At 37.7% G+C, this 25,116-nt stretch overlaps 1 protein-coding gene across 3 annotated transcripts in view; it reads left to right on the top strand.

Moving 5' to 3' along the window:
- The window catches only part of LOC101164350 (protocadherin-15), a 231,738-nt gene that overhangs the window by 126,615 nt on the left and 80,007 nt on the right, over nt 1-25,116 (top strand). For all 3 annotated transcript variants that reach the window (XM_020711888.2, XM_011487983.3, XM_020711887.2), the window contains exons 17-20: nt 4,280-4,412; nt 6,741-6,820; nt 8,971-9,064; nt 18,508-18,636. In XM_020711888.2, the coding sequence (XP_020567547.1) occupies nt 4,280-4,412; nt 6,741-6,820; nt 8,971-9,064; nt 18,508-18,636 (436 nt within the window). The remainder of the gene's footprint in view (nt 1-4,279; nt 4,413-6,740; nt 6,821-8,970; nt 9,065-18,507; nt 18,637-25,116) is intronic.

Here is a 25,116-nt window from a genome sequence, read left to right as displayed (position 1 = left end):
TGCCCTTGACACAAAATTTGCCAAACAAAAAATTTCATTTTCAAAAAGCCAACGTAAGATTTTATCTTCAGGTAACCAAAACAAATCAGGACATTTCTTTTTATATCACCTCATACTTACAAAGTCTCTGTTTTTAGTACAAAGGACAATAAAACAAAAAAGGAAATTCATCTTCCACCACTTGCAGCTCACAGACCTGACAGAGTCTCCTCAGGAATGCCTTTAAAGCTCCCTACATCCACCTGTAGGGGGAGCACTCCTGCTCTGATTTGACCACATAAGGATCTTTGTCCTCTTTTTAAGTTATACATAACATATGGCTCAGCAGAAAATGTGTCCTTAATTTGCAAATAAGTTCCTAATTTTGGTTTTTGAAGCAGTTTCACTTTCCATTCTTCTCATAATAACCAACTAAAGTTTCCTTAACATTATCTATCTTACATTTCAAACACTGTAAAGGCGGATTGACGCTAGTCTGAATGCAGACCAAACAAAGGTTCAGAACTCGATCTGGACCAAATTAAGCGGACTCAGTCCAGACCAAATGATCTTTTTTCCAGTCTGAACACACCTTAAGATACTAGTAACAGGTCGGGGGCTTGAACACATCCGGCATCCATCAACACTGCTGTCAGAAATGCTATGATAAAGCACGCCCTTTCAAATCTCCACGGCAACCGACTTTATTTCTGCCATTTCGTATTTATCATACTAACTGTATGGATAGATATAGCCACCACTTGTTTGGAACTTTTTCCGCTCTATCAGTCAGTGATTTTCTGTAAGTGCAGTTGATGTCTTTGTTCTTGCAATGCTAAAGCTTGGCTCACTCAGCATGTAGGAATGGAATCCATGCACCTCTTCCAGATGAATCCATCGTCAGGAATAGTCCTTCCGAAAATAACTAACCCAAGTTTGTGAAGTCTTTTAGACCGACTGCTGAGTTTATGTTAATCTAACCAAAACTTTTACTCCTGGTATTCATGTGACTAAAGTTCCAACTAGATTGATCCACTTCTGGAGCTGTTTCAGATGTTATGACAGAGAAATGATGCACAAAATAAAGTTAGATTTGTTTTTTCAGCACAACATCTCAGTACTTCTGTGTGCTTTAGGAGAAAGACTCAATGATTCATCACCATTAGCCCAAAAGTCACAAATATTTAAAAAATTGCAATAAAACCTATATTGATGCACACTGAACTTGTCGCTGGTGACAGAAAAATAAGATCTTTTAACCACCGTAACTCTTTGACCATTTATGCAATTAACGTAATTCCGATGTATTTTGACATCGAGAAAAGCAGCCTTATGAAATGACAATAGTTGCAAAAGTGGTTGAGGAGTAAGAGTAATTCAAAGCAATGTCCACCCTGGAGCTAAAGCTCCTGTCAAATAATCCCACTCGATTCATCATTTGATCTTTTTTTAAAGTAGTCCCACCAGTCTCAATTATTTTAGCCAAAATCATACTTGTCTCATTTTCTACAACGTAGTTTGCACAAAGCAGCATTACTTAAGTAAAAATTTGCCTCAGAGTTGTGAGGGGGACCATTGGTGCAAAGCAACCCCGCCCACCCTTCCCCTCTTTGTCGTTGAAAGCTTTATGTTTACACTCTCCTGCTAGCTGACAACCCCTCCCACCCCCAAACTAACATAACTTGTGCAACAAAAATGGCGTGCAAAATCAGAGTTTTGAGCCAAATGACATCTTGAAAGAGGATAACAAAGACATACATACATGGTTCTAGTGGTCTGCAAGTGGATGCATCAGAACGGAGTGGAACAACTTTGTGGCCTGTTGACTGTAGTTTCCACATCACAAGTGAGATCTGTATTTTTTTGTCTGGTTCTGATGCACAACAATATTAATAAGGATATCGACAGAAATGAAATTTTAGGCTTTCTTATAAAAGCCTGAAAATATATATATAAAACAAAAAAAAACGCCCCTCTCACCCTCCGCGGGTGGTTTTTCCTCCAAGCTCGGGTCCTCTACCAGAGGCCTGGGAGCTTGAGGGTCCTGCAGTATTTTAGCTGTTCCTAGCACTGCGCTTTTCTGGACTGAGAGGTCTGAGGTCTTTCCAGGTATCTGTAGCCACTCCTCCAGCTTGGGGGTTACTGCCCCGAGTGCTCCAATTACCACAGGCACCACTGTCACCTTCACTTTCCAGGCTTTCTCCAGTTCTTCTCTGAGTCCCTGATATTTCTCCAGTTCCTTATGTTCCTTCTTCCTGATGTTTCCGTCACTTGGCGCTGCCACATCCACCACAACGGCTTTCCTCTGTTCTTTATCCACCACTACAATGTCTGGTTGGTTCGCCATTACCATCCTATCAGTCTGGATCTGGAAGTCCCACAGGATCTTTGCCCTCTCATTCTCTACCACCTTCGGAGGTGTTTCCCATTTTGACCTTGGGGTTTCCAGTTCATATTCTGCACACATGTTCCTGTATATTATTCCAGCCACTTGATTGTGGCGCTCCATGTATGCTTTCCCTGCCAGCATCTTACACCCTGCAGTTATGTGCTGGATTGTTTCAGGTGTCTCTTTACACAGCCTACACCTTGGGTCTTGTCTGGTGTGGTAGATCTGAGCCTCTATGGCTCTGGTGCTCAGGGCTTGTTCCTGAGCTGCCAGGATGAGCGCTTCAGTGTTGTCCTGTAGGCCAGCCCTTTCTAGCCATTGGTAAGACTTCTTGATATCAGCCACTTCAGTTATGGTCCGGTGGTACATCCCATGCAGGGGTTTGTCCTCCCATGAGGATCTGTCCTCCGGCACTGTATCCTCTGTTCTCCATTGCCTGAGACATTCACTGAGCACACTGTCAGTTGGGGCCTTGAGGTTGATGTACTCATGGATCTTGGATGTTTCATTCTGGATAGTGGCTTCTATGCTCACTAGTCCTCGGCCTCCTTCCTTGCAGCTAGCATACAGTCTCCGGGTGCTGGATTTGGGATGGAACCCTCCATGCATGGTGAGGAGCTTTCGTGTTTTAACATCCATGGTCTGTATCTCTTCCTTTGGCCATCTTATTATTCCTGCAGGGTATCTGATAACTGGCAGTGCGTAGCTGTTTATTGCCCGGGTCTTATTTTTGCCATTGAGCTGGCTTCTCAGGACTTGCCTTACTCGTTGGAGGTATGTAGCTGTTGCAGCTTTCCTTGTTGCCTGCTCCAGGTTGCCATTTGCCTGCGGAATTCCAAGGTACTTGTAACTGTCCTCGATGTCTGCTATTGTTCCTTCTGGGAGTGAGACCCCTCCTGTGTGGACTACCTTGCCTCTCTTTGTCACCATCCGGTTGAATTTCTCGAGCCCGAATGAAATCCCAATGTCAGTACTGTAGATCCTGTTGGTGTGTTGTCCATCATAAGGAGTTAAGTTTGTTAACGTTCAAAACACCAAAAACACAACTTTAATTGGAGTGGATCTTTAAAGGGACTTTTTTGATGTGTTTTTTTTTTGTTTAGCTCAAGAGGAAAACCAAGAAAAGGATACATTTTCATAAGAAACACTCAAAACAAATAGAAAAACTTTAAAAAAAGAATGGTTCTTTGTTTAATTTTCTGGCATTATAATTATAATGGATTGGATTTATCTGCGCTTCATACTTGGTGATGGTAAGCTACTGTTGTAGCCACAGCTGCCCTGGGGCAAACTGACAGAGGCGTTGCTGCCACACTAAAGAACACAACGACAGTTGGCTGGGGGAAGTGGGGATCGAACCGCCGACCCTTCGATCATTAGACGACCTGCTCAATCGCCTGAGCCACTGCCACCTATTATGGCATAAAAACTGTATTTCTAATTAGCAACATGGACATAAATAAAGTGTAAACATTAAAACAGAGAACGCTGACTAAGAATTGGTAATATTGACATTTTCTTTGTGTGAATCAGAACTTTTTCTTACTAAATTACCTCTTTATATTTGGTCAAATCCACTACATGAACATGAAAGTCGTTTTTTTTTAATGCACAGAACAGCTAACTTTAGTCTATCTGTTCTTAATCAAAAACTATTGTCAACATTTACCAACATCTGGAGCTGTTTCCTTTCCTTTGTTCCTTTCTCCATCTTGTCTTCTATTTACTCTGGTACAGACCTCCTCTCCATCTTGGCTGTTCCCTTCTTCTAACCTTCCTCTCCTGATGTTGTTCATTCATCTCCATATCGGTTACAGGCTTTTTCTCTGCGCCTCCTTGTCCTCTCTCCCTCTGTCCCAGCAGCAGTATCTCATTCCCTTTTGTCTTTTTATTATCTCCTCTTCTCAACAGGTCATCCATTACAACAGTCTATATCGAAGTTTTGCCCCCAAACAACCAGAGCCCTCCCCGTTTCCCACGGCAACAATACAACCTGGAGATCAGTGAAGCTATGAGGACTGAAGCTACGCTGCTGAACTTACAGGTACAAACTCAGACATAACAAATGCAGTTTTTGTGGACAGAAAATTTCCTGATATCTTCTCATATATTCAATTTGAAAATGTAAAACGTTTTTATCTCACAGATATGAATTGTTGTCATTTGGAAATGGGCAAAAAAATCAGATATTAAAAGGCATGAAAAGGCAAAGAGGTTATATAGGTCATTCTTAGGTTTGTGTTGGGTTGTTTGGAACCCATTTCAGTCAAAAGGGCAGGAACTTTAGATTTAATTATGACAAGTTGCACAAAGGTCTACGTCCACCTTTCAGCGCAATTTTAATTTACAGTACAGACCAAAGGTTTGGACACACCTCATTCAAAGAATTTTCTTTATTTTCATGACTATGAAAATTGTAGAGTCACACATTAACACATGTGGAATTATGTACACAACAAAAAAGTGTGAAACAACTGAAAATGTCATGTTGTAGGTTCTTCATAGTAGCCACCTTTTGGTTTGATTACTGCTTTGCACACTCTTGGCATTCTCTTGATGAGCTTTAAGAGGTAGTCACCTGAAATGGTCTTCCAACAGTCTTGAAGGAGTTCCCAGAGATGCTTAGCACTTGTTGGCCCTTTTGCCTTCACTCTGTGGTCCAGCTCACCCCAAACCGTCTGGTTTGGGTTCAGGTCCGGTGACTGTGGAGGCCAGGTCATCTGGCGCAGCACCCCATCACTCTCCTTCTTGGTCAAATAGCCCTTACACAGCCTGGAGGTGTGTTTAGGGTCATTGTACTGTTGAAAAATAAATGATGGTCCAACTAAATGCAAACCGGATGGAATAGCATACCGCTGCAAGATACTGTGGTAGGCATGCTGGTTCAGTATGCCTTCATTTTGGAATAAATCCCCAACAGTGTCACCAGCAAAATACCCCCACACCATCACACCTCCACCCCCATGCTTCACGGTGGTTGGAACCAAAAATCTCCAATTTGGACTCATCAGACCAAAGCACAGATTTCCACCAGTCTAAAGTCCATTCCATGTGTTCTTTAGCCCAAACAAGTCAAGCCAATGCCAAGAGTGTGCAAAGCAGTATTCAAAGCAAAAGGTGGCTACTTAACCTACAATATGACATGTTTTCAGTTGTTTCACACTTTTTTGTTATGTGTATAATTCCACATGAGTTAATTCATGGTTTTGATGCCTTCAGTATGAATCTACAATTTTTATAGTCATGAAAATAAATGAGAAGGTGTGTCCAAACTTTTTGCTCTGTACGGTATTTAAAAAGAAATTATGACATTTAAAAAATCTATTTATTTCCAACTTCAAAGATACAAAAGTAAAGTTTTTACTATTTGTTTTTTAATAAATGTGTTGGAAATGTACTTTTAAAGAAAATTAAAGTATCACTAAATATTATAAACATGTAAACATGAATTATCAGAATTGGTGTTCGACACTCAGGCTAAGCATAAATAGTTCATAATAAACCACATACATGTAAAAAATCATAATGTTAAAGATTTAATTTAATGCAACTAATCCACATTTACTAGTACATAAACACTTACCGTAAAATCTGTTCTTAAGAGTTTTGGGAGTGATTGCTGTCTAACAAAATAAATTAGTGATCTGTGTTTTACAAGGTAAGTTTACATTTACCTGATCTATCATTTAAATTAATTATTTTGTTTTACATAACTTTTTTCTGTGTACAGGACTCTGTATTAACAGGGGTGAAAGGTACAATAAGAAAATGATTTATTTAAATTAATTTAATTTGATTTAAAATGAAATTTAAATTTTTATTTAAATTTAACTTATTTTTTTATTATATTTGCAATTACTTTAATTTGATTTGACTTCTTTTTAATTATAATTTAATTTAACTCATTTTCCTTTTTTAGCTAATTTTTAATTTAATTTTTAAATTTCCATTTCAAATCCTGAAACTGGGAAACTTTCTTGAATGCGAGACTCAGTTTATTGTAATTTGTTGCTCCTTCTTTATTTACGTCTTCTCTTTCCTTCACTCATCTTAAGCTGCAGATCTTCTCAGCTGATAAACTTTGAGTGCACATTTTTTAACCTGTCTTCCAGGTGGAAAATATTAGCAGTAAAAATGATGCTACTAGAAAAAGGAGCCACAAGAGCATAATGATAATAATAGAGGCAATTACGGTAGTTTTTCAGTCTAATGAAGTGTAATATGTTAGTAATATATGTTACCTGCACTGCTAAAAGTCCTTTATGGATCCAGCAATTTACCACCATTTAGATGCTCTTTTGAAAAGAAACCATGCAACACTTTCACTTCATTATCCCACACAACTTTCATTTTCTTGTTTTTGTCCTTTAAGGCAGTGGATCGTGAAATGGACCCCATAACCTATCAAATCCAGAGCGGAGACGTCACCGGAAGTTTTCTCCTGCAGCAGAAGTAAGAACTCCAAACATCAAAGCAGCAATGATGGAATCTACAGGAAGCTCAGTCGCCCTGTATTGTGTCAACATATCCAGGCTACCCCCCCCCCCCCACACACACACACACACACACATCTTTCAATCTTATGAGTTGCTTCTAGCTTGCCAAGTCTGCATTTGTGGACCGTGAGGCAGGTAATAATAACGTCTGATGTAATTAGAGTGTCATGGCCTCTTTAAGAACGGGCATAATGTAGTGAAGCAGAGCATGGTGTCAAGCTGGAGAAAACGTCTACTGTGCTGAGCTGTAATTTCTGCAAACAGCAACTGTTTGTAGAAAATTACAGAAATGTAAAGAAAGTGCACGTCTGCTTAGAGTTAGAATGCACGGGGCAGGTCAGAGAAAGGATATTTTTGACAGGATTGTGGAGTTTGAGGTAAAAAAGCAGCTCTCCTCACTGGGTGCTGGAAGCAGGTCTTTGTTTTAAGAAAACAACTGTGACATTTGAGGTCATAGCTTGCGTCTTCTCAAAGTTATTTTTTCAAATAAAATATAAAATAATAAAGTCCAGATGAGTGTATCCGTGAACTCTATGCCTATTAACTGCCTTGATATCGGCCAAGGCCTTGACTGTTCTGACTGTTGCCCACAAACTCTGAGGCGCTTTTTTTTAAATTTCTCATTTAAAATGCATCAATGCTGAGAAGAAGTTTAAATAGCTGCTGGGTGAAGGAGAAGAAAAATACAAAAAAAACTGCAAGTAACAAAACAGTGAACTGGAACAATTTAACAGTAAGGAGGACGACAGTCAAAGTTTGGAGAAGAAAACAGGGCAGGACTGGCAGAAACTTTTGACAACCACATTAGGAAGTAAAACTCTAGCCATTTAAGTATGCATGATGTTTTATTAAGCAGATTAAACACTCTTTAGTTTGCCTACATTTGTTAAAATTGCACTATATTTCATCGATTGAAAGTAATATTGTCTGATAATGAATTCATCTGGAGCTCCCTTTACATGACATTTGATCAAAAGCTTCAGTTTTGAGAAGATAGGGCTTAAAGTTCAACTGTAGAATAATCTCTTTCAATTGACTGACTGATGCAAATTGTGTTTTTTGTGTTTCTAACATCTTCTTGTGGTGTTTCTCATGACGGACGACATATATAAATAAGATGAAGCTGAAAATTGCATTTTTTTGCGGTATCTTTTATTCAAATTGTTGTGAGTCAGGAGCAGAAGAAAAAAATGTCGTCGGAAAAATTTTGACGTCGAAGCTATAATAGCAAGGCACAAGCTCCTCCCTCCACTCCATTTTCGTTGCTCCAGTAATGTTAAGTTGGGGTTGCGAGGGGCTGTAAGCTATAGGGAGAGTGTAAATAAAGGGATGAAGGGAAGTGGGGGCAGGCTTACTACACATCGACTCAGAGGCAAATTTCGGATGAACTACGGCCGCTCTGCAGAAACTATGTCCTAGAAAACAACAGATGTTTTAGTTTTTGGCACAAAAAAAAGTAGCATATTCATAACTAAAAGACGATTCAAAACACTTTAAAAACAGATGAAAAGATGAAAGGAGTAGAACTTTAAGATCTAAAGAAGAATTCTTGCACAACTGATAAATTCATCCTAGCTAAATTTGAAATATCTGAAATAACCATTTCAATTGCCATGAATGGATATGTAGTGATTACCGTAAGAAAAAATAAAATAAAAAATAAAGTCATGTAGAGTTATTTTTGTGCCATTATACCACTCTTTGTTTTGAGAGTATAACTTCAAAAAAATGTGTTTGTTAAAAAAGATATTTGCCACTTGAAGCAGAGAAATCCACTTAAAACTCAAAAATAAATGCGAAACTATATGTGCAATCAATAACTTTTTCATTGAGAGAAATTCTCTATCTTCTGTGCTCAAATGTGTCTGTTTTAGGTGCAAAATCATTTTTTGAAAAGAAAGATTTTTTAAACTTTTACACTTAAAACTTAGTGTAAAACTTATCTCTCCTAAAACAATTAAAAGTAATTTCAACCAGAGTAGTTTTCTACATTGATCTTTAAGCCTTAAAAGTATAGTTTTTTTGTTGGTGTTTTTGTGTGTTTTTATCTCTTTTGCACTCTAATTCCTACAGTGCTAACTAACATATTCTGTCTTTCCTCTGCAGATCAGGGTCTTTGGTTCTGAGCAGTCCTCTGGACAGAGAGTCTCTGGATTATTATTCTCTGGTGGTCACAGCTTCAGACGGACACCCAGATGGAGTAAGAAACTCATCTGTACCACACAGATATTAGCCGGCTTTGTTTACTTGAGCCGTTTTGCGTCTCGGGTGGAATTAAAGAGAGCGGCTGCTGGAAGGGGCTTTTAATCCCTCACAGTGAAATGTCACATCCAGCAGTTTTCAGGAAAATGCCATCCTAGCACACAAGCAGTATTATTGTAACTGCAAGAGAAAAGAACACTTTACAATATAAATTATGTTCAGGGCAAAAAAAGCAGACAAAAATAATGTACATTGAAGAATTACGCTGCTAGGGAAGATTTGAATCATTTTCTCCTTTTTGATTGGTGGATTTAAGGAGCTTTCCCTCTAGACTGTTAGGTCAGAACTTGGGTCTATAAATACTCTGCATTATTGGACAGGTGAGAATTAGTGTGTGTGTGTGGATATGGGGGGGGGGGGGGTCTGCTCAGGGAGGTGTGACGTGTTTGAACAAGAAAACAATCAAAGGCGCAAATTCAACAAATCAAAAAAGGGTTTCAAAATGTCCTAAACATGGTTTCATGAAGAGGCGTCAAAAATTTCCAAATGTAATCTTTTCTGTCACTTTTGTATTTTAGGATAAACAGGTTTTATTAAAATAATCTAGATAATCTGAACTGGATCCTCATGAACGGAAATGATTTATTAGTATTTTGCGGGTTATAAAGCCTAATTTCCACTGAGCATTCTGGTGTGGTTTGGTTCGGTCCAGTGTTTGGGTGTTTCCATTATTAAGTGGACCCATTAAGATGGACTGAACAGTACCATTTTTGGACCCCCGTAGGTTGTAGCTCAATTGAAAAATGGAATGGAAAGTTAGGGTGGAGCTACTGTTGTCGTATGATGAAACCCCCTGATTGGTGTAAAGTCATTGCGACAAAAGACAGCGCCAAACCAGCACCAGCATCACGCACAATCTTCTCTCAGGCAACATTAAATGAGTTGTAGTACCAAAAGCCAAGTGAAAATAATGAGCTGCTTGATGACCTCCATTGTTGTTGGTAGCTTTGCTTTTGCTGGAGTCGCACTGCTATTATGCAAAGCTATGCATTCGGTCTACACCCAGCATGCGCCGGGCTGGTCCAACTTTGAGTGGAAACACTCACCTGAATTGCCAGGACCGTCCTAAACTAGATCACACTGTACCGCTCAGTGAAAACCAGGCTCCACAGCGCCCTTTAACGTATAAGTCGCACCTGAATACAGGTCACACCCTCCCACCAAACTATGAAAAAAACATGACTTTTACTTCAAAAAATATAAATCAATAAAATTATGATTGCCGTCATTAAATCTGATTAACTTGAACTTTGTGTGACGCCTGGAAATGAATTTGGCCATGAACTGACCCTTTGTAAATAAACTAAACTGAATTGAAATAGCTATTTTTTATTAATTCAGTGTCCTGTTAAACCAAGTCTATTAAGACTCCTTGTAACTGGGATTATACATGTTTTACCCAAAAAAAAAGACTCTTTCCCATTTTTCCTCATTCTATCAGCCTCCAAATGATGTAGTGTTGCTGTCTTCGCTTCTATTCAATAGATGATCTCTGATTTCACTGTAAGCTACGCAGGAGTTGAGTTGACCCTTGAGTCAATTCCATCTGCTTCTATTCTATTTTCTTTCTAACCTTTCAGTATCCAAAAAAAGGTCAAGAGCTAAGAAACTGTAATCATCAATATTAATAAATATCTTAAATATAAAACTACCTGCAATTCTCTAACAACTACAAATATGCACATACCAATGAATATACTCCCACTCCCTCTCATATTCAAAGTTTGTCTTTAATTATCAAACATAATCTTCTTTGAAATCCTTGTGCATTTACAAGAACAATTTTTGAAGCCAGTCTCTCAGGCTTTTGATCCTCTTCATGGCTTTTTCTTTTTTATTCCATTTCTACTCATCCATTGCATTTCTGTTTCCACTAATTCAAGTACAATTGTTGTCCTTTTAATGTATTTTTGGATCATCTTCTCTTTTCTAGAGGTGTGTCTCTCAGTAAGTGTGTCTTACAACCACCTTTGTATATTAAACTGTAAAAACCTGAGTAAATCTGTAAAACATATTACTCGTCAGTATAGAATGTAAAACAGCAAAAATGTTTTGCCTCCTATATTTTAAAATCCTTAACTGACCACAGAGGTCACCACAGGTGGTGTTCTGCCTTCCTCCGTCCTGCTCGCCTCTCTTTTGAAAGTAAGATCTCACATTTGCTGACACCTGCAAGACTCCCCCTCACATGAAAGTCAAATAAGGATACTGGATCTTCCCGCATCGCTTCCCTCTCCCTGTTTGGCTTTCATCAGTTTACCTTTGTTCGTTATCTTTTCTTCAAAATCCTTCAATTAGGAGGGAATCAAACCCTTCCTCCGCCTCAATGTCATGTCCTTCCCCAGATCGCTTCCAATGTTAAACTCAAACTAATATGGAAGTTTAACACTGATAAAACTGCTAAAATATTAAGGTCTCTGCTTGCAGACAACGGTAAAAAAGGGAAATTATTAATTGTATGTCATTTAATTTTCAGTTATTGTAAAAATATCTGAGTCATATAAGTACGCTGGCCCTGAAGTTAAAATTACATAATGCAAAAACATATTAAAGGTCACAACAACAATTTAAAAAGCAGAACAAATTAAAAAAAAGTAGAATACCATTTTACAAATCAAAACAAAATTACAGAAACCAAAACACAATTACAAATAAATAATAAAATACAAATGAAATGTTCTAAAAATAAAAGTGAGCAAAATGAAAAACTACCTAACTTTTCCGTTTTCCGTAAAAAATGCAAAATACATTTTGGAATTTCCAGAAATCAAAATGAAATACTAAAAAATACAAGATATATTGAAGATGTATTTAAAAAACACTTAAACGTTGGAAAACAATCACAATCATCCAATAAGTGATGTCACGTACCACCTAAAAGTTCTGTCGTCTGTCAAAAATACCAAAAAACATTTTGGATTTTCCAAAAATCAAAGGTCATTTTCCAATCAGTGATGTCCCATTCTACCTAACTTTTTCGATTTCTTATTGTGTTTCACGTTTTCAACATTTGATTAATGAAAATTTATTTTGTTTTCTGAAATGTACAATTTTTATTCCGTTTCATTTTTTTGTAATCGTGTTTAGGTTCTAGAATTTTGTTTTAACATCTAAAATTGAATGTTTTCTATTATTACACATATTTTTGTGTTAAGTTAGATTTGCACTTCAGGGCCACCGTATATGAGTACAAGTCTTGGTCATACTTTTCTCTGGATCTCGACAATTACGACAATGTTTTTTTTTTTGTCCAGAAGATCTCAAAGCCAGAAAGTGTGTTAAAGTACTCTGAACTTTTTTCCTCTTTTTTGGCACTCCCTTATATTTTGAATGAGAGACAAATAGGATTGGAGGGCGGAGAAAGGCGGGGTAACAGAAAGGGAAAGTTATCAGCTACAGAGAGATAGAAAAGAAGACAAAAGAGGAAACAAACAGAAAACGGAGAGAAGATTGGAGTGTAGTTGCTTTATACTTGCCCATTAATCAGCATCACCTGAGCGGCCTTGGCTTGTCTTCATACGTGCACGCCCACACACATGCACAGCCATTTGTGTCCTATATTATTAAATGTTCTGTTGGGAGAGTGTCAGACTACAAAGTGCCTAATTGGGTATTTGGTCAGTGAATCCATCATACTGTCAAACTGAGGAACATAGAAGTTGGTGCAGTGGACCTTCTCCACTGTAGGGATACTTACATGCACCATAGACTTATTTGTTCTCCATAGACTCAATTCAATAGGTAAATCAAGCAATAAATGATTTCAGATGGAATTTTGTGAAATGGGATTTAAATAAAAATGCTAATTCAGCTTCAGACTGGCTGAATGGAAGTCCTACCATTAAATGCACCTGAGATCTTTCTAAATGGAGTTTGTATTCTTTTCCGATAAATGTGTAAGTCTTTAACCTTTCCATTAGCCGTACATTATGAATAGGTTGATTTATGATGCAAAATGCCATTCATACATTGCTACTAAATCAGAGTCCCTAATTGGTCAAAGCTTGACCTGGTTTACCTTTCTACATGAGTTCAACATCTACATGTTTTGTAAGTAGAGCCCAAAATAGCTCTTATAAATGTGTGTGGCTACATATGAATGCAAGAGTTGTGAACACAGAATCCCAAAACGAGCGTTCACATAGACTTTTCCCTTTAAAGTCGTAGTTTGAATGCGGGTTTCTGAGAGCAGTGTGAATGTACTGTAGCTTCAGGTGGAGAAAAGCAGACTTGCGCTGATATCCAACACTTTTTAGTGGTGAAATGCTTAAGCAATCCACATAAATTTGCTGATTCTCCCACAAAGAAAAGCAGCTTTGCGTCATTATGCAACACTTAATACATAAAGTGAAATAAATAAAATAAGCTGTTGCACATCTATGCAAAACAAAGTGTTGCACAACGGTGCTAAGCTGGTATGAAAAAAGCTGCTTTTCTCCACATCACTATCAACTAAATTCACTGTGATTGCAGAAACAGTCAAAGAATTACAGTACGTCATAGATAAGTGTTCCCTAGATGTCTTCGGCGAATGTTTTCTTGTTAGAGACAAAAACCTGAAGTGGCCCAAAGACATTTGTCACTGTCTCTTTGTGGTGTACCTTGTCTGTGTAAAGTCCAAAACCTATATTTCAGCTTCTTTGCAGAGGACGTTGCGTTGTCATGAACACGTTGCTGAAGCTTTTTTGTATCTACCTGCATGGAGCACATTTCAGTCCCAAGCAAAACAAAACAGTCTCTATGGATCACAAACTACCAATATATCCCATAGTCTTTTTAAGCAGTCTTTTCCTTAGGATACATTAAATTTTTACTTTTCCAGAGATAGCAAGAATTTATAAACCTGAAAAGTTTCAGATTCATTCCATTGCCTGCCATAGGATAACTGTTTGACCACCCATGGGATATCTACCGTATGTTATTTAAAACATACTTACACATGGTTTTAAGTTAGTACCTGTCTCTGAGATGATATCCTTTGGTCATGACCTAAAGATTATTATCATTTTGAGGGTAAGAACATAGATTGACCTATAATTCTAGAACCCAGCTCCTTCTTCAATACAATGTCTCAGTAAGGAGCTGCGAGAGGTCCTGGGTTCAGATCCCGGACGAGCCCCCAATTATGTTACGTCCCCTCGTGTGTCTAGGGGCAACGAAGGGGCATAACATAAAAAAGTAAAGGTTTGGCAACCAAAGTTAAATTAACACACACCAAACGAATGTCTCCAAACAAAATATATCAAATTTATTTACAAATTCACAAACAATCAATACGAACTAAAAGTGAAGCAAAGGCTTCAGGGTGAACCCAGGCCAAAATAACAAACAAAACCCCAACTAACTGAAACATGTAATCTTACCTGTAAATGAAAGGAAAGGGAAATAAATGACAAAACTCTAACCTCCCTAACCTAACAAAAACAGGAGAAAACATGTACTAAACAAAATGGCAGTTCACCCCTACAGCTTCACTTAAATATAACTATAAACCAAAAGACTAATCAGTGTGGGCACAAAAATACAAACTACGAAGAACTACGAATACAAAATACAAAAGTGCAACACACAACTAAACAAGAGGTGAAATCAAAAACAAAATGGAGAAGAGGGCCAAGCTGCAGTGGAGACTGTTGCAGCAAGGCTCCCTTCCCACTGGCTGGAGGTCCAAGTGGTGGCTTTAAAGGCTGCCTCCACCAGCTCTGGACCAAGTGGAGGCCACACCCTTTTCAGCACCACACCTGCAAATAATCATAGACATACAAACAAAAATACACAAAACACAGAACAAACAAACAAAACAAAATCAAATACGGCCACAGCCGTAACAAATGGCAGGTTGGTGGGAAAACATGTTGGAGACCGGCCCTCAAAGCCTGGATTCTGACACCGCTGCAACACACCAATCACATGACCCACCTATCCGCCCGTTGATCACATGACCCAGTCTTATTTGAACCCCTCCATAAACTGTTATCTTAACATGGTTGCAAGGTTTGAGAGCTTGAGTGATCCTAGAGGCTGTTATGTTTGGGGCAAATGCACTGGTAAGGTCACCCATCAATGACAGATCCAAGGTGAAAGTCAGACTAAGAGCAGTTCTAACATACTTAATGGACATCTTTCAATCAATCCATTAAAACCCATTATACCCTTCAAAACACCATCATTGGGGTTCCATCCTTGGGCTTGCAGGCAAGCATAGAGTGACCATAGTTCCTGCCATAGGATTGGGGGGTATCTCAATGGAATCTAACCACTGGGACATGGAATGTGGCCTTTTAAGCAACAACTGTTTAAAGAAATACACCTATAAACCAAAATATAAAAGTTTACTTCTTGCAAAAACTACACGCTTTCTTGAAAACCTGAATCAAAATCAAGCTTGCACAGACTCTTTATTTGTGCTTTGCCACCAGTCTACATTTTAATGACATCACAACCAAAAAGTTGCTAAAAAAATTATGAATGAATGAGCATTTAATGTTACCATTGACTAAAAATTCTATTTTTACCTCCAACTGCTTTAAACATACACTGCAACACACACACACTTATTTCTTTTCATCTAACTGATGCACATTACTCAACTCCTTCTCAGCATACCAATTTATTTTTTAAAGTATAATCTTTGACATCTTATTATGAGTCAAATTAAGAAAAAGCCTACCTTTTCATCATTTTCTCTTTTCACTACTCCTTTGTCCTTACAGGGTTACTTAGTGGGATTTACTCTAATGCCATCCATCAGTTTTCTATGCCTGCTTATTCGGCTTAGTCTTTAGGAGGCTGGGTTTGTCCCCTTTGTCCTTGAGCAAAAGGCAGAGGAAAGTCTGGATAGGTTGCCAGTATGTGATAGAGCCTCAGAGAAACAAACAAATCAGCCTTATGCGCTTACACTATGTTAGAACAACTGAGAATGACTAATCAACTAAATGCATTTGTGTTGTAAGAAGACAGACGACGTTCACAAATGTCAGAAAACACAACGAAAACTTGTGTGGTAACACAAGTACCACACCATTGTGTGCCAACTATTACAATTCCATTCATATTATTTATATAACCCAATGTTACAGCACAGTTGTCTCAACCGTTCTCACTAATTTTACAAAACACAACATCAGTTGTAAAATACAATAGCTGATTTCTAAACAAAACTAAACTAAACAGAGACAATGTCACACATAGCTTCAGAGTAGAAGTTTATGGCTGATCCTCTTAGTTTATTTATTTTAGCTTAATAGCCACTTCCTGTTGTCTAGTTCAGTTCTTGACTCTGTAGACATGAACATACAGACGGCACCTGCCAAAAGTGACATATTTTCTGTTAAAACACCTGTTACCAGAAAAGGCTAGTTTTTCTTAGGAGCTTGTTTCCACTTTAAAATTCTTCAATTGGTTATTTTTTAGGCCTGATTTTCAAGAAAAGATTAACCTTAGCCTTAGCCTTTGTCTGTTTGGGTGATATGGGTTTTTGTGTTGTGTGTGGAGGGTCGTAGACAGGAGCAGCCCCATTTTAAGGGGAGCCTAGGTATGTTTTGAGTCTCGTGTGGCCACCTTACATCATTAAAATGGAATGTACCATAGTAGTGCGTGTGGTAAATGAATTTTGAGGAGACATAAGGGTGTCTTACGGTACACTATAGGTATTGTAAGGTGTGAGTATTGGCTCCTTACTGACCATGTGCAAAGGCTACTCAAACAGGGTGTGCAGGTGATACGTAATTGCCCGTAGGACATCCCACACAAACTACACTCTTGTCTAATTTCGTCATTTCCAACAGTCAGGCTGCGCGCAAGGAACCCACAAAAACTACGCACTCATCACACTAACACGACCTTGATATTTTTTGTGGGCCACCTGCATGCCCCATAAAGGTTTGCCGCCCCTTAGACACCCCATATCCACCTGTAGGGGCAGTTGTGACTGAGGCCTAAACTGAAACATTGTAACGCTTGAGTTTATGGAAGACCTTAACTTCAGTAAAAGTAATACTATGTAGTAAATGCAGTTTTATACAGTTTTTGTTTTGATTAGTACAGTTAAAAACAAAGACCAGGTAGACTGAGACCACTGAAAAATCAAGGTTTGTGGAGCATAGTATCACCAGAGCAGTTTTAGTCCATCTGCAGAACCTCAAGTCCCAACGGAAACATCTCAAAAGTGTGTGGTGTCCTAACGTCAATGATTTGACAAGACTCATTGGAAAGTCCAGATGTAGTGTTTTATTTTGAAAATCAAGCAAGGCCTTTTTCTTATTTTTCATGGAAGACTTCCAGTCTACGAAAGCTCCTTAAGTTGTCACACACCTGGGTGTGTGAAATTTGTCCTTCGCGTTTGACCCACCCCCTCGGGTAACGGTGAGCTGCGAACACAGCCGCGCCAGGAAAACATTTGATGTTTTAAATCCCCCAAACCAACCCCCTAATGCTAAGTGTCAAGAAGTGAGGAATTAGATCAAATTTTTGGGCCAAATCCAAAATGTTCCCCTACCCCAGAGGTGGGCACTGAGGGCCGCATTCCTGCATGTTTTCCAGCATACCCTGCTCTGGCATGTTCTGATTGGCTGGACACACCTGAACCAGGTAATCAGCCATGAGTAGGGCAAGGATGTCTGGAAATCATGCAGACACACCGGCCCTCGAGGCCTGGAATTGCCCACCCCTGCCCTACCCCCACAGCGTCTCCCTACCCCTATATTTAGTCCTCTTAAAAGAGAGTTAAGGAAAAGTGTTTTAAAATTCAGACGTTACTCCCACTCGATGACATCATGAATAGTTGTTGGTCAGGTACATTAGCGCTTAGCTCTTAGCACTTGAAAAGATATTACAACATTAGTTTTATATCTTTATAAAGGTCATACTAAAACAAAAAGTCATTACTTACATTTAAATGTAAGCTCCTGTGCATAAGAGCACACCCACATGAAGAAAAGCGCAACGTGGAACACCCTCGCGGCGAGGGCTCGGCATCCCTCCGTCGTGAGGGTTAGCCTTGAAAAAAACTATTTTGGGACAATCATACCCCTCCAAATACCCCAGAATTGGTGGGGTAGAGATAATATTTAGGGGTAGGGGAAGAATACAGATTCGAATTTAGAGTCTTTGGTAAGGTTCGGCGGTGAATTTGAACCCACAACCTACCAGTATCAAGGTGGACACTACACTCTACCACTAGGTCAATGAGTTGGTTTATCGTGTCTGCATGCATGGGACACTTCTTAGATGTGATGGTTCATGCTCTCTCCACTGCTGTTTATGCTACACTCCACTATTAAATAATAGATCTACAATCCAGTTCATCAGATCACTTTTATGCAAAAAACACTATTTTCCTTTTTGGTAAAAACTAAACCTTCTGCATGTGTGTTTGTGTAGACTTCTACCGCAATAGTGAACATTGTGGTGACTGACGTCAACGACAATGATCCAGTTTTCAATTCTTCGCTGCCAGTGAACCTCAGCGTCACAGAAGAGGAGAATCATGCTTTTGTTGGACAGGTCAAGGTAGGCAAAAACGCATAAACACAGTCACAAAACAGTTATACAACATCCATACAAGCACACCTATTACCTCTACTCCCTGTTGGCTATGTGGTGTAGTTGCTCACTGTGAAATGATTGTTTCTGAAAAGTACAAAGTGATCCTGGGGAATTTTTAATGTGCAGCAAAACATGTTATTACAGAAAAGTTTGTTGAAAAATGGATAAACTCCAAGCATACATGATTTTAAATCACCGCCTATGTCTTTAGCACAGGTCAATATTATGATACTTATACTTGTTACCATGTACTTAAAAATTTACTTTATGACAGTGCAGTGCTTAATGCATGACCTTAAGACCATGTCACACAGCCACTACGAACATTCTGCGCATTTTCCACATATGAAATTTCGGGCTTTCAGGATACACACGTAATATATGTAATTCATAAGTCTTTCTGGCGTTTGTCATTTGTCATTATGCGCAGATTTCCATCAAGGGTTTCGTCTGACGGGTCTTTACATGAATTCTGTTTTTTTTTTTTTTACTTGGCCTGTCCATCAGCTGAGCTAGCAGATAAGAGCTGAAGGCCTCTTGTGTTGGACAGATTTTACTGTTACAATAGATGTTTATGGATCTTCTGACAAACAAAGTGCATATTTGTATAAACCCCTTTTGCATTTGAGGCTAAGCTATTTTTTTAATAATAATAATGTTTATATTATGGCTGACAGGTCTTTGCATGAATTTAGATCGAAGCTGTTCAAACTATTTGGTCGGTTGAAAATTACGCAGTTTACGTGTATTTTATACGCAATTGTTTCGTAAATCTTATACAATTGTGCTTGATTTTTGCGAGATCCATACTCGCAATAAGTTTCACGCATGTACCACTGTTGTCTAAGTTTTACTTTGTGTATACGGCGCACATATCAATTTCAAATTACAGAATTAATGCACAAATCACTAATTCGCTTATAAACAGCACAATAATCACACACGGTTCATGTTCTACGTTTATTTATGTGTTCTTTGCATGGTTTATTTGTACTTTTGTGGTTTTATAGTTGTTCATTTGTGATACAAATTTCACCCTAAAGACCACAACTTGAATAATAATTTTCCACATAAATTCACGTTCCACCACTTTTCAGTCATGCAATATGCGCAAAATATTTGCAATGGCTGTGGGACATGGCCTACTGTATACATCCATTAAAATGAGCAGTAAAAGTTATAAACATTTCAATGGATATATGAGTATTTTTTATTTAGACTGCCTGAATTTGTGTCTAATTTGCAACCACTTTTTGCTACAATCCCCTCAGGTTAAGTCAGCCAATCAGTGAGCAGCTTTCCAATTTATCTGCTAAAAATGATGATTATTTGTGTGTAGTTTTAAAGATATGCATCCCCAAAGATTGTCAATATTTAGTGATTGATCTTTAAACAAGTAACCTTAATACAGACGCACACTACAGGCAAACTTTCCCAGCTCTAATTGAATTTTCTGATATGATTATCCATTGAGACTCTAGATCACTAACAGGATCTTGTAAACCGTGGTAGCTTTGTGATTAGGGCAGTTTAATATCCACAGAGGACTTTGCTCACACAATGGGGAAAAAAAGGCTTGAGAACACTGTGTGCAGGCGTGGGCCTCTAGGTGCACAGCTCTATTAAACTCGATGATTTGTCTGTTCTTACATCCAAACTAAGCTGATGTCTGACACAATTTTAATGACACTTTAACCAGTCATAATTATCCAGTAATTTGTTCCTTTTTTTCTATTCAAACCTGCCTGAGTTGTAACAACAATAAAGGGAGCAACAAATTGTTTCTAAGAGAAGCCCATTGGATGCCCTTACACTATACTTTGTGTACCTTATTTCTAACAATCCGGCTGCATGCAAGGAGTACACAAAAGACATGCGTACAATGTGCTTAGAATGTGCTCTAATCTAAAATGGCAGTTTGAACTGTGAAGCAGCAAATCTATGCGTATTTGGTTTGTTGAAATTGCAAACGTGGAGTTTTTCCAGGAGACCATAAAAATACTACTAAACCGCATCCACCGTTGCCTCATATTAAAGTGTGTTGTAAATGCAGAAAAAAACAACTTTTCTGTCCTTTACTTCTAAAAACCTACTTTTTGAACATCTTGTGAATGTCATGGTGTCTCTAAGCAGCACAGCACATGCTTTTCCAAATATATTGCATAAAAATGAAGACAACTGAGTTTGAGGACATGTGCCGATGCAAAATATAATTGTAGAAAGAAATTAGTACTCAAAACAAAAGTATGTTTTACTTCATTTGATATTGTAAACATACAGCACAGATGAAAACAAAAAACACAAAATAAATCCCAATAAGTTCTTTTGAAAGTACCTTTTTTAAATTAATGAAAGTGATTTAAAATATGCTGCACTTTGGAAGAATGGGTTTTCATCTTTGCATGAATGTTGATTGTAGAATTTGATTTCAACATCTCTAAGTGATGACTTTAATGATATTTTATCAAAAAGCAGCTCAAGGTAGGGATTCTTGTCGGATGAAAGGACTTTGGAAATTGTACTGGTAACCTTCCTTGCATCCATTTGCACTGGCGTTTAAATTGATTACATTTGTGAAGGTAGATCAAACATTTAGGACAAGTAAAAATATAAGAATTTATAGAAGAGGTGCCCTCTGCTGAATCCAGATCTTTATATCCAGTTCCTAAAGATTTCTGAACTAGTGTGTCATACATAGTCCTATAAAACGTTTGTGGGTAAATCTGACAGTTTCATGGGCTTTGATCATGACTATACCTCCTTGGTCCCATGCTTACTTGGATTTGCTCCAAGCTTAATTCATGGCCTTTGTACACGGCTGTCAGTTGGCCTTTGATCAGTCTGTCACTTTGCCAGGTAACAAATATTATTCAAGAGTCTTAGGTTCAGAAATATGACTACTTGCGATAAATCGTTGACCCTTGTGTTGGATTTTCAGTAAATCACGCATTTAATAGGTTCTACAGTTGAGGGTTCAAAACGTTGCTTCTTAAATTAACTTTTTTTTGGCCCTTTTTTCCAAACTCATAAATCCACACACCTTTAAAGAGATCGTTTCCGTTCAAAGCATTCCTAATTATAACTCTTGCTCATCGCTTTGGTGGAGTTCCAAATTAAACATTGCAAACTCACTCTAATCTGCAGAGAGGACACTTGAAAGTATTTCCGTACTACATTTCCTCCTTCTCAAGACCCTTTGGATGTATTCCAAGGCAAAACAGACAGCATGGTATCAAAGGGGGCTGAGCAAGACACGACTCTGGGCATTGCTCCAAACCAGAATCTATACCAGTATCTATTGAACAGTTTTTCTAAAGAGTGAATGTTCCCGACCTTGATTTGCAGGTGCAGGTATGAGACAGGGAAAGAAGTGAGGAACGCTGTAGTAATGGGAGAACATGGGAGGGGAAAGGTGACAGATGAGAGGACAGAAAAAAATATAATGTGATGGAGGCGGCCGTCTCTGCATAAATTTCGTGTTTTTTTAGTTTCAAAAAATAAAAACTTTCACAAAATAAGTGAACTACTACAATACTACGTATTGTGGCTACCGAAAAAATAAAAAATTAATAAATACATTTACGAGAATAAAGTCTTAAAATTTTACGAGAATAAACTATAATTATGAGTATTCTCATAAAATTACGACCTTTTTCTCATAAATGTATCACTTTATTCTCATAAATGTAAGTTTTTATTCTTTTAAAATTACGTCTTTTTCTCTCATAAATGTACGACTATATTCTCAGAAAATGATTACCCTTTCCTCATGAATGTAATAACTTTATTCTTCGAAAAAGACAACCTTTTTCTTGTAAATTTAGGACTATTTTTTTAAAAATACACATTTTTTCTCATTGGACTTTAATCTTTTAAAATTATCAAATGTTTCCCATACATTCACAACTCTAGTCTCATAAAATCACAATCTTTTTCCCATAAATTTACAAATGTATTTTTATAAAAAAAAATCTCATGGTATGACTTTATTCTCATAAATGTATTTGTTTTTTTATTGTTATGGTGAATTCTCCATCTTAAACAACAGCCTCACATGGAACATTTTAATGCATAAATCTAAGATTGTTCAATAGATTTGAATAGCACAAAATACTGACTGATAGGAATTAAACAACAAAAGCTGCTTTCAGCTAATTAAGAAGTTTTTTTTTTTTCATGTTGAAAAGGCTGGAGATTACTCCCATGGATATCACATAATAGCATGTGAGCCTGATAGTGAAACGTTTTGTGTAAAATAGAGGCACTCAGATGAATCCTCGATGGGTGTGCAGGTTTGTTTGTTCCTCGGCTGCCCTCATAATCCCTCTGGCGCCGCACAAGATGCAGAAGCTTTCTTCTTCTCCTTAAGCGAGACATGGGATGATTTTTGCTGATTTTGCACACCGACGACCCACAGAAAGGAATAAATCACCCTCTGCACGTGTTGGGTGAAACGAAGAAAGAATATAAATAAATAAATTGGCACCATCTTTGCTGTGATCGCTTCCCCCCCCGGATAGTGCTGTTGACAACTATTAGTGCAGTCAATAAACGTGCAGCGCAAAACAGGCTCAGCTTTTCTGATGGAGGAGAAATACATAGCAAAGCATGAAGTTACACTTATTTTTGTTCTGATGCTATTACTTTTAGTATGGATGGAACTTGCTACTGGAACTGGTTGTGGTACATACTGTGATGAATTTAAAACATGTTTTTGGTGTTTTTAACATGTTCTTTCAGATAAAGGAGGACATATATAAAACAAATGAAACTTAAAATTGCATTTTTTACTATTTTTTATTTAAACCATTGTGAATAACGGGTGGGCTGGATGGGCCACAAGCTCCGTGCTCCAAGCTCTCAGCAGCAGGAAGGGGGCGGGGTTTCTCCGCAACAACAGTCCCGCCCACTAATCAGAGATAAATCTCCATTAAACTACTGCCACTTTGCAGAAACTATGTCCAAAAAAAACATTTAAGATTTTTGTAGTTTGGCTAAAAATGGTACAATATGTATCTATTTTTTTAGCTTTAACATTTTAAGAAAATTAAACCCTATTCTACAATCAGCTATCCAGACAGCTGACACGGTTATGGAAGCTGGTTCTTTTAGTTTATGTAGTGCTGCACAACAGAAATCCTAGCAAATATGTTTTAGTTGCAGACCCTGCAGCAATAGTTCAACCGAGAACTAAAGCTGCAGTAAAGGTGGGAAAATAATCAGGAAAGAAAATGATAAACTGATTAATCTGAAGCAAAAGCTCCATTAACACCTTTACCTAAAAGGCAGAGCCAGCGATGGTGGAAGTAAAGGATCCAGAGACATTAAGCAAACTAGAAATTAAGTAGACAGCATTCTTGTTTTTAAGAGTAATTCCTCTTAAGGAGCGGTTTAAAGTGACACTTGAGGTCGAGGACAAGACAATGAAAGATGGAGGCAGAGATTAACTCACCTGTACATCCAATTATAGCTCAAATTAATTAATAAAAAGAAATATATATATATATATATATATATATATATATATATATATATATATATATATATATATATATATATATATATACATATATATATATATATATATATATATATATATATATATATATATATATATATATATATATATATACATATATATATATATATATATATATATATATATATATATATATATATATATATATATATATATATATATATATATATATATATACATATATACATATATCCAGGTTAGGACAAACCAATACAGACACTTGCTGTCAGTTTTAAGCATTTAAGGGTTTTTGAGCACCGAAGTTAGAATTTGTGAATATCTCCTTAATTGTTTTTTTTGTGCGCCTCCTGCTCAAACTGGTGCAGTATTCTGCTGTGCTTTGCGGCAGTAAAATGTTGTGATCCATTCGTAATGTGCAGATGTAGCTGCCCACTGCCGGCTTTGGCCAGCGGCAGCAGGGAAGCGGGGATTCCTCGGCCGCCTGTTCTGTTTTTTCTTATTTTGTTTGATCATTCTCTTATTATCAACTCTTTTTGACAAACAAGGAACTTTTTTTTTTTTTACACCTAACAAGAGGGATGTCTGCTGCTTTTTTCCCCATCATGTCCGGGTCCGGTGCATTCTTTTTTTACGATCAGCTGTTCTTGCAACAAAAAATGCGGCAGGACGTCGCTGTTATGATCTGTTTTTTATTTATTTAACAGAGCTATGGCATTAAGATAATTTCCCATCTAAGGGATCAAAAAATTTCTAAAAAATTTAATTCTATCATAGTTCAATAAAATAGGCTCAAGGCGCATGCTCACTTAGTTAAATCAATGTTTTGGGAATATGCCTGTGACCCCATGATATCTTTTGATAACTGGGGAAATGTATTATTGAAGACAAAAAAAAGAGTCATATTCAAAACAAAGACAAATCATATTCAGAACTGACAGGTAAAA

The sequence above is a fragment of the Oryzias latipes genome, chromosome 19 (assembly GCF_002234675.1).
Source record: "Oryzias latipes chromosome 19, ASM223467v1".
NCBI lineage: Eukaryota > Metazoa > Chordata > Actinopteri > Beloniformes > Adrianichthyidae > Oryzias > Oryzias latipes.
The sequence above is the reverse complement of the archived record's forward strand: the minus strand, read 5'-3'. Positions and strand labels throughout refer to the sequence as shown.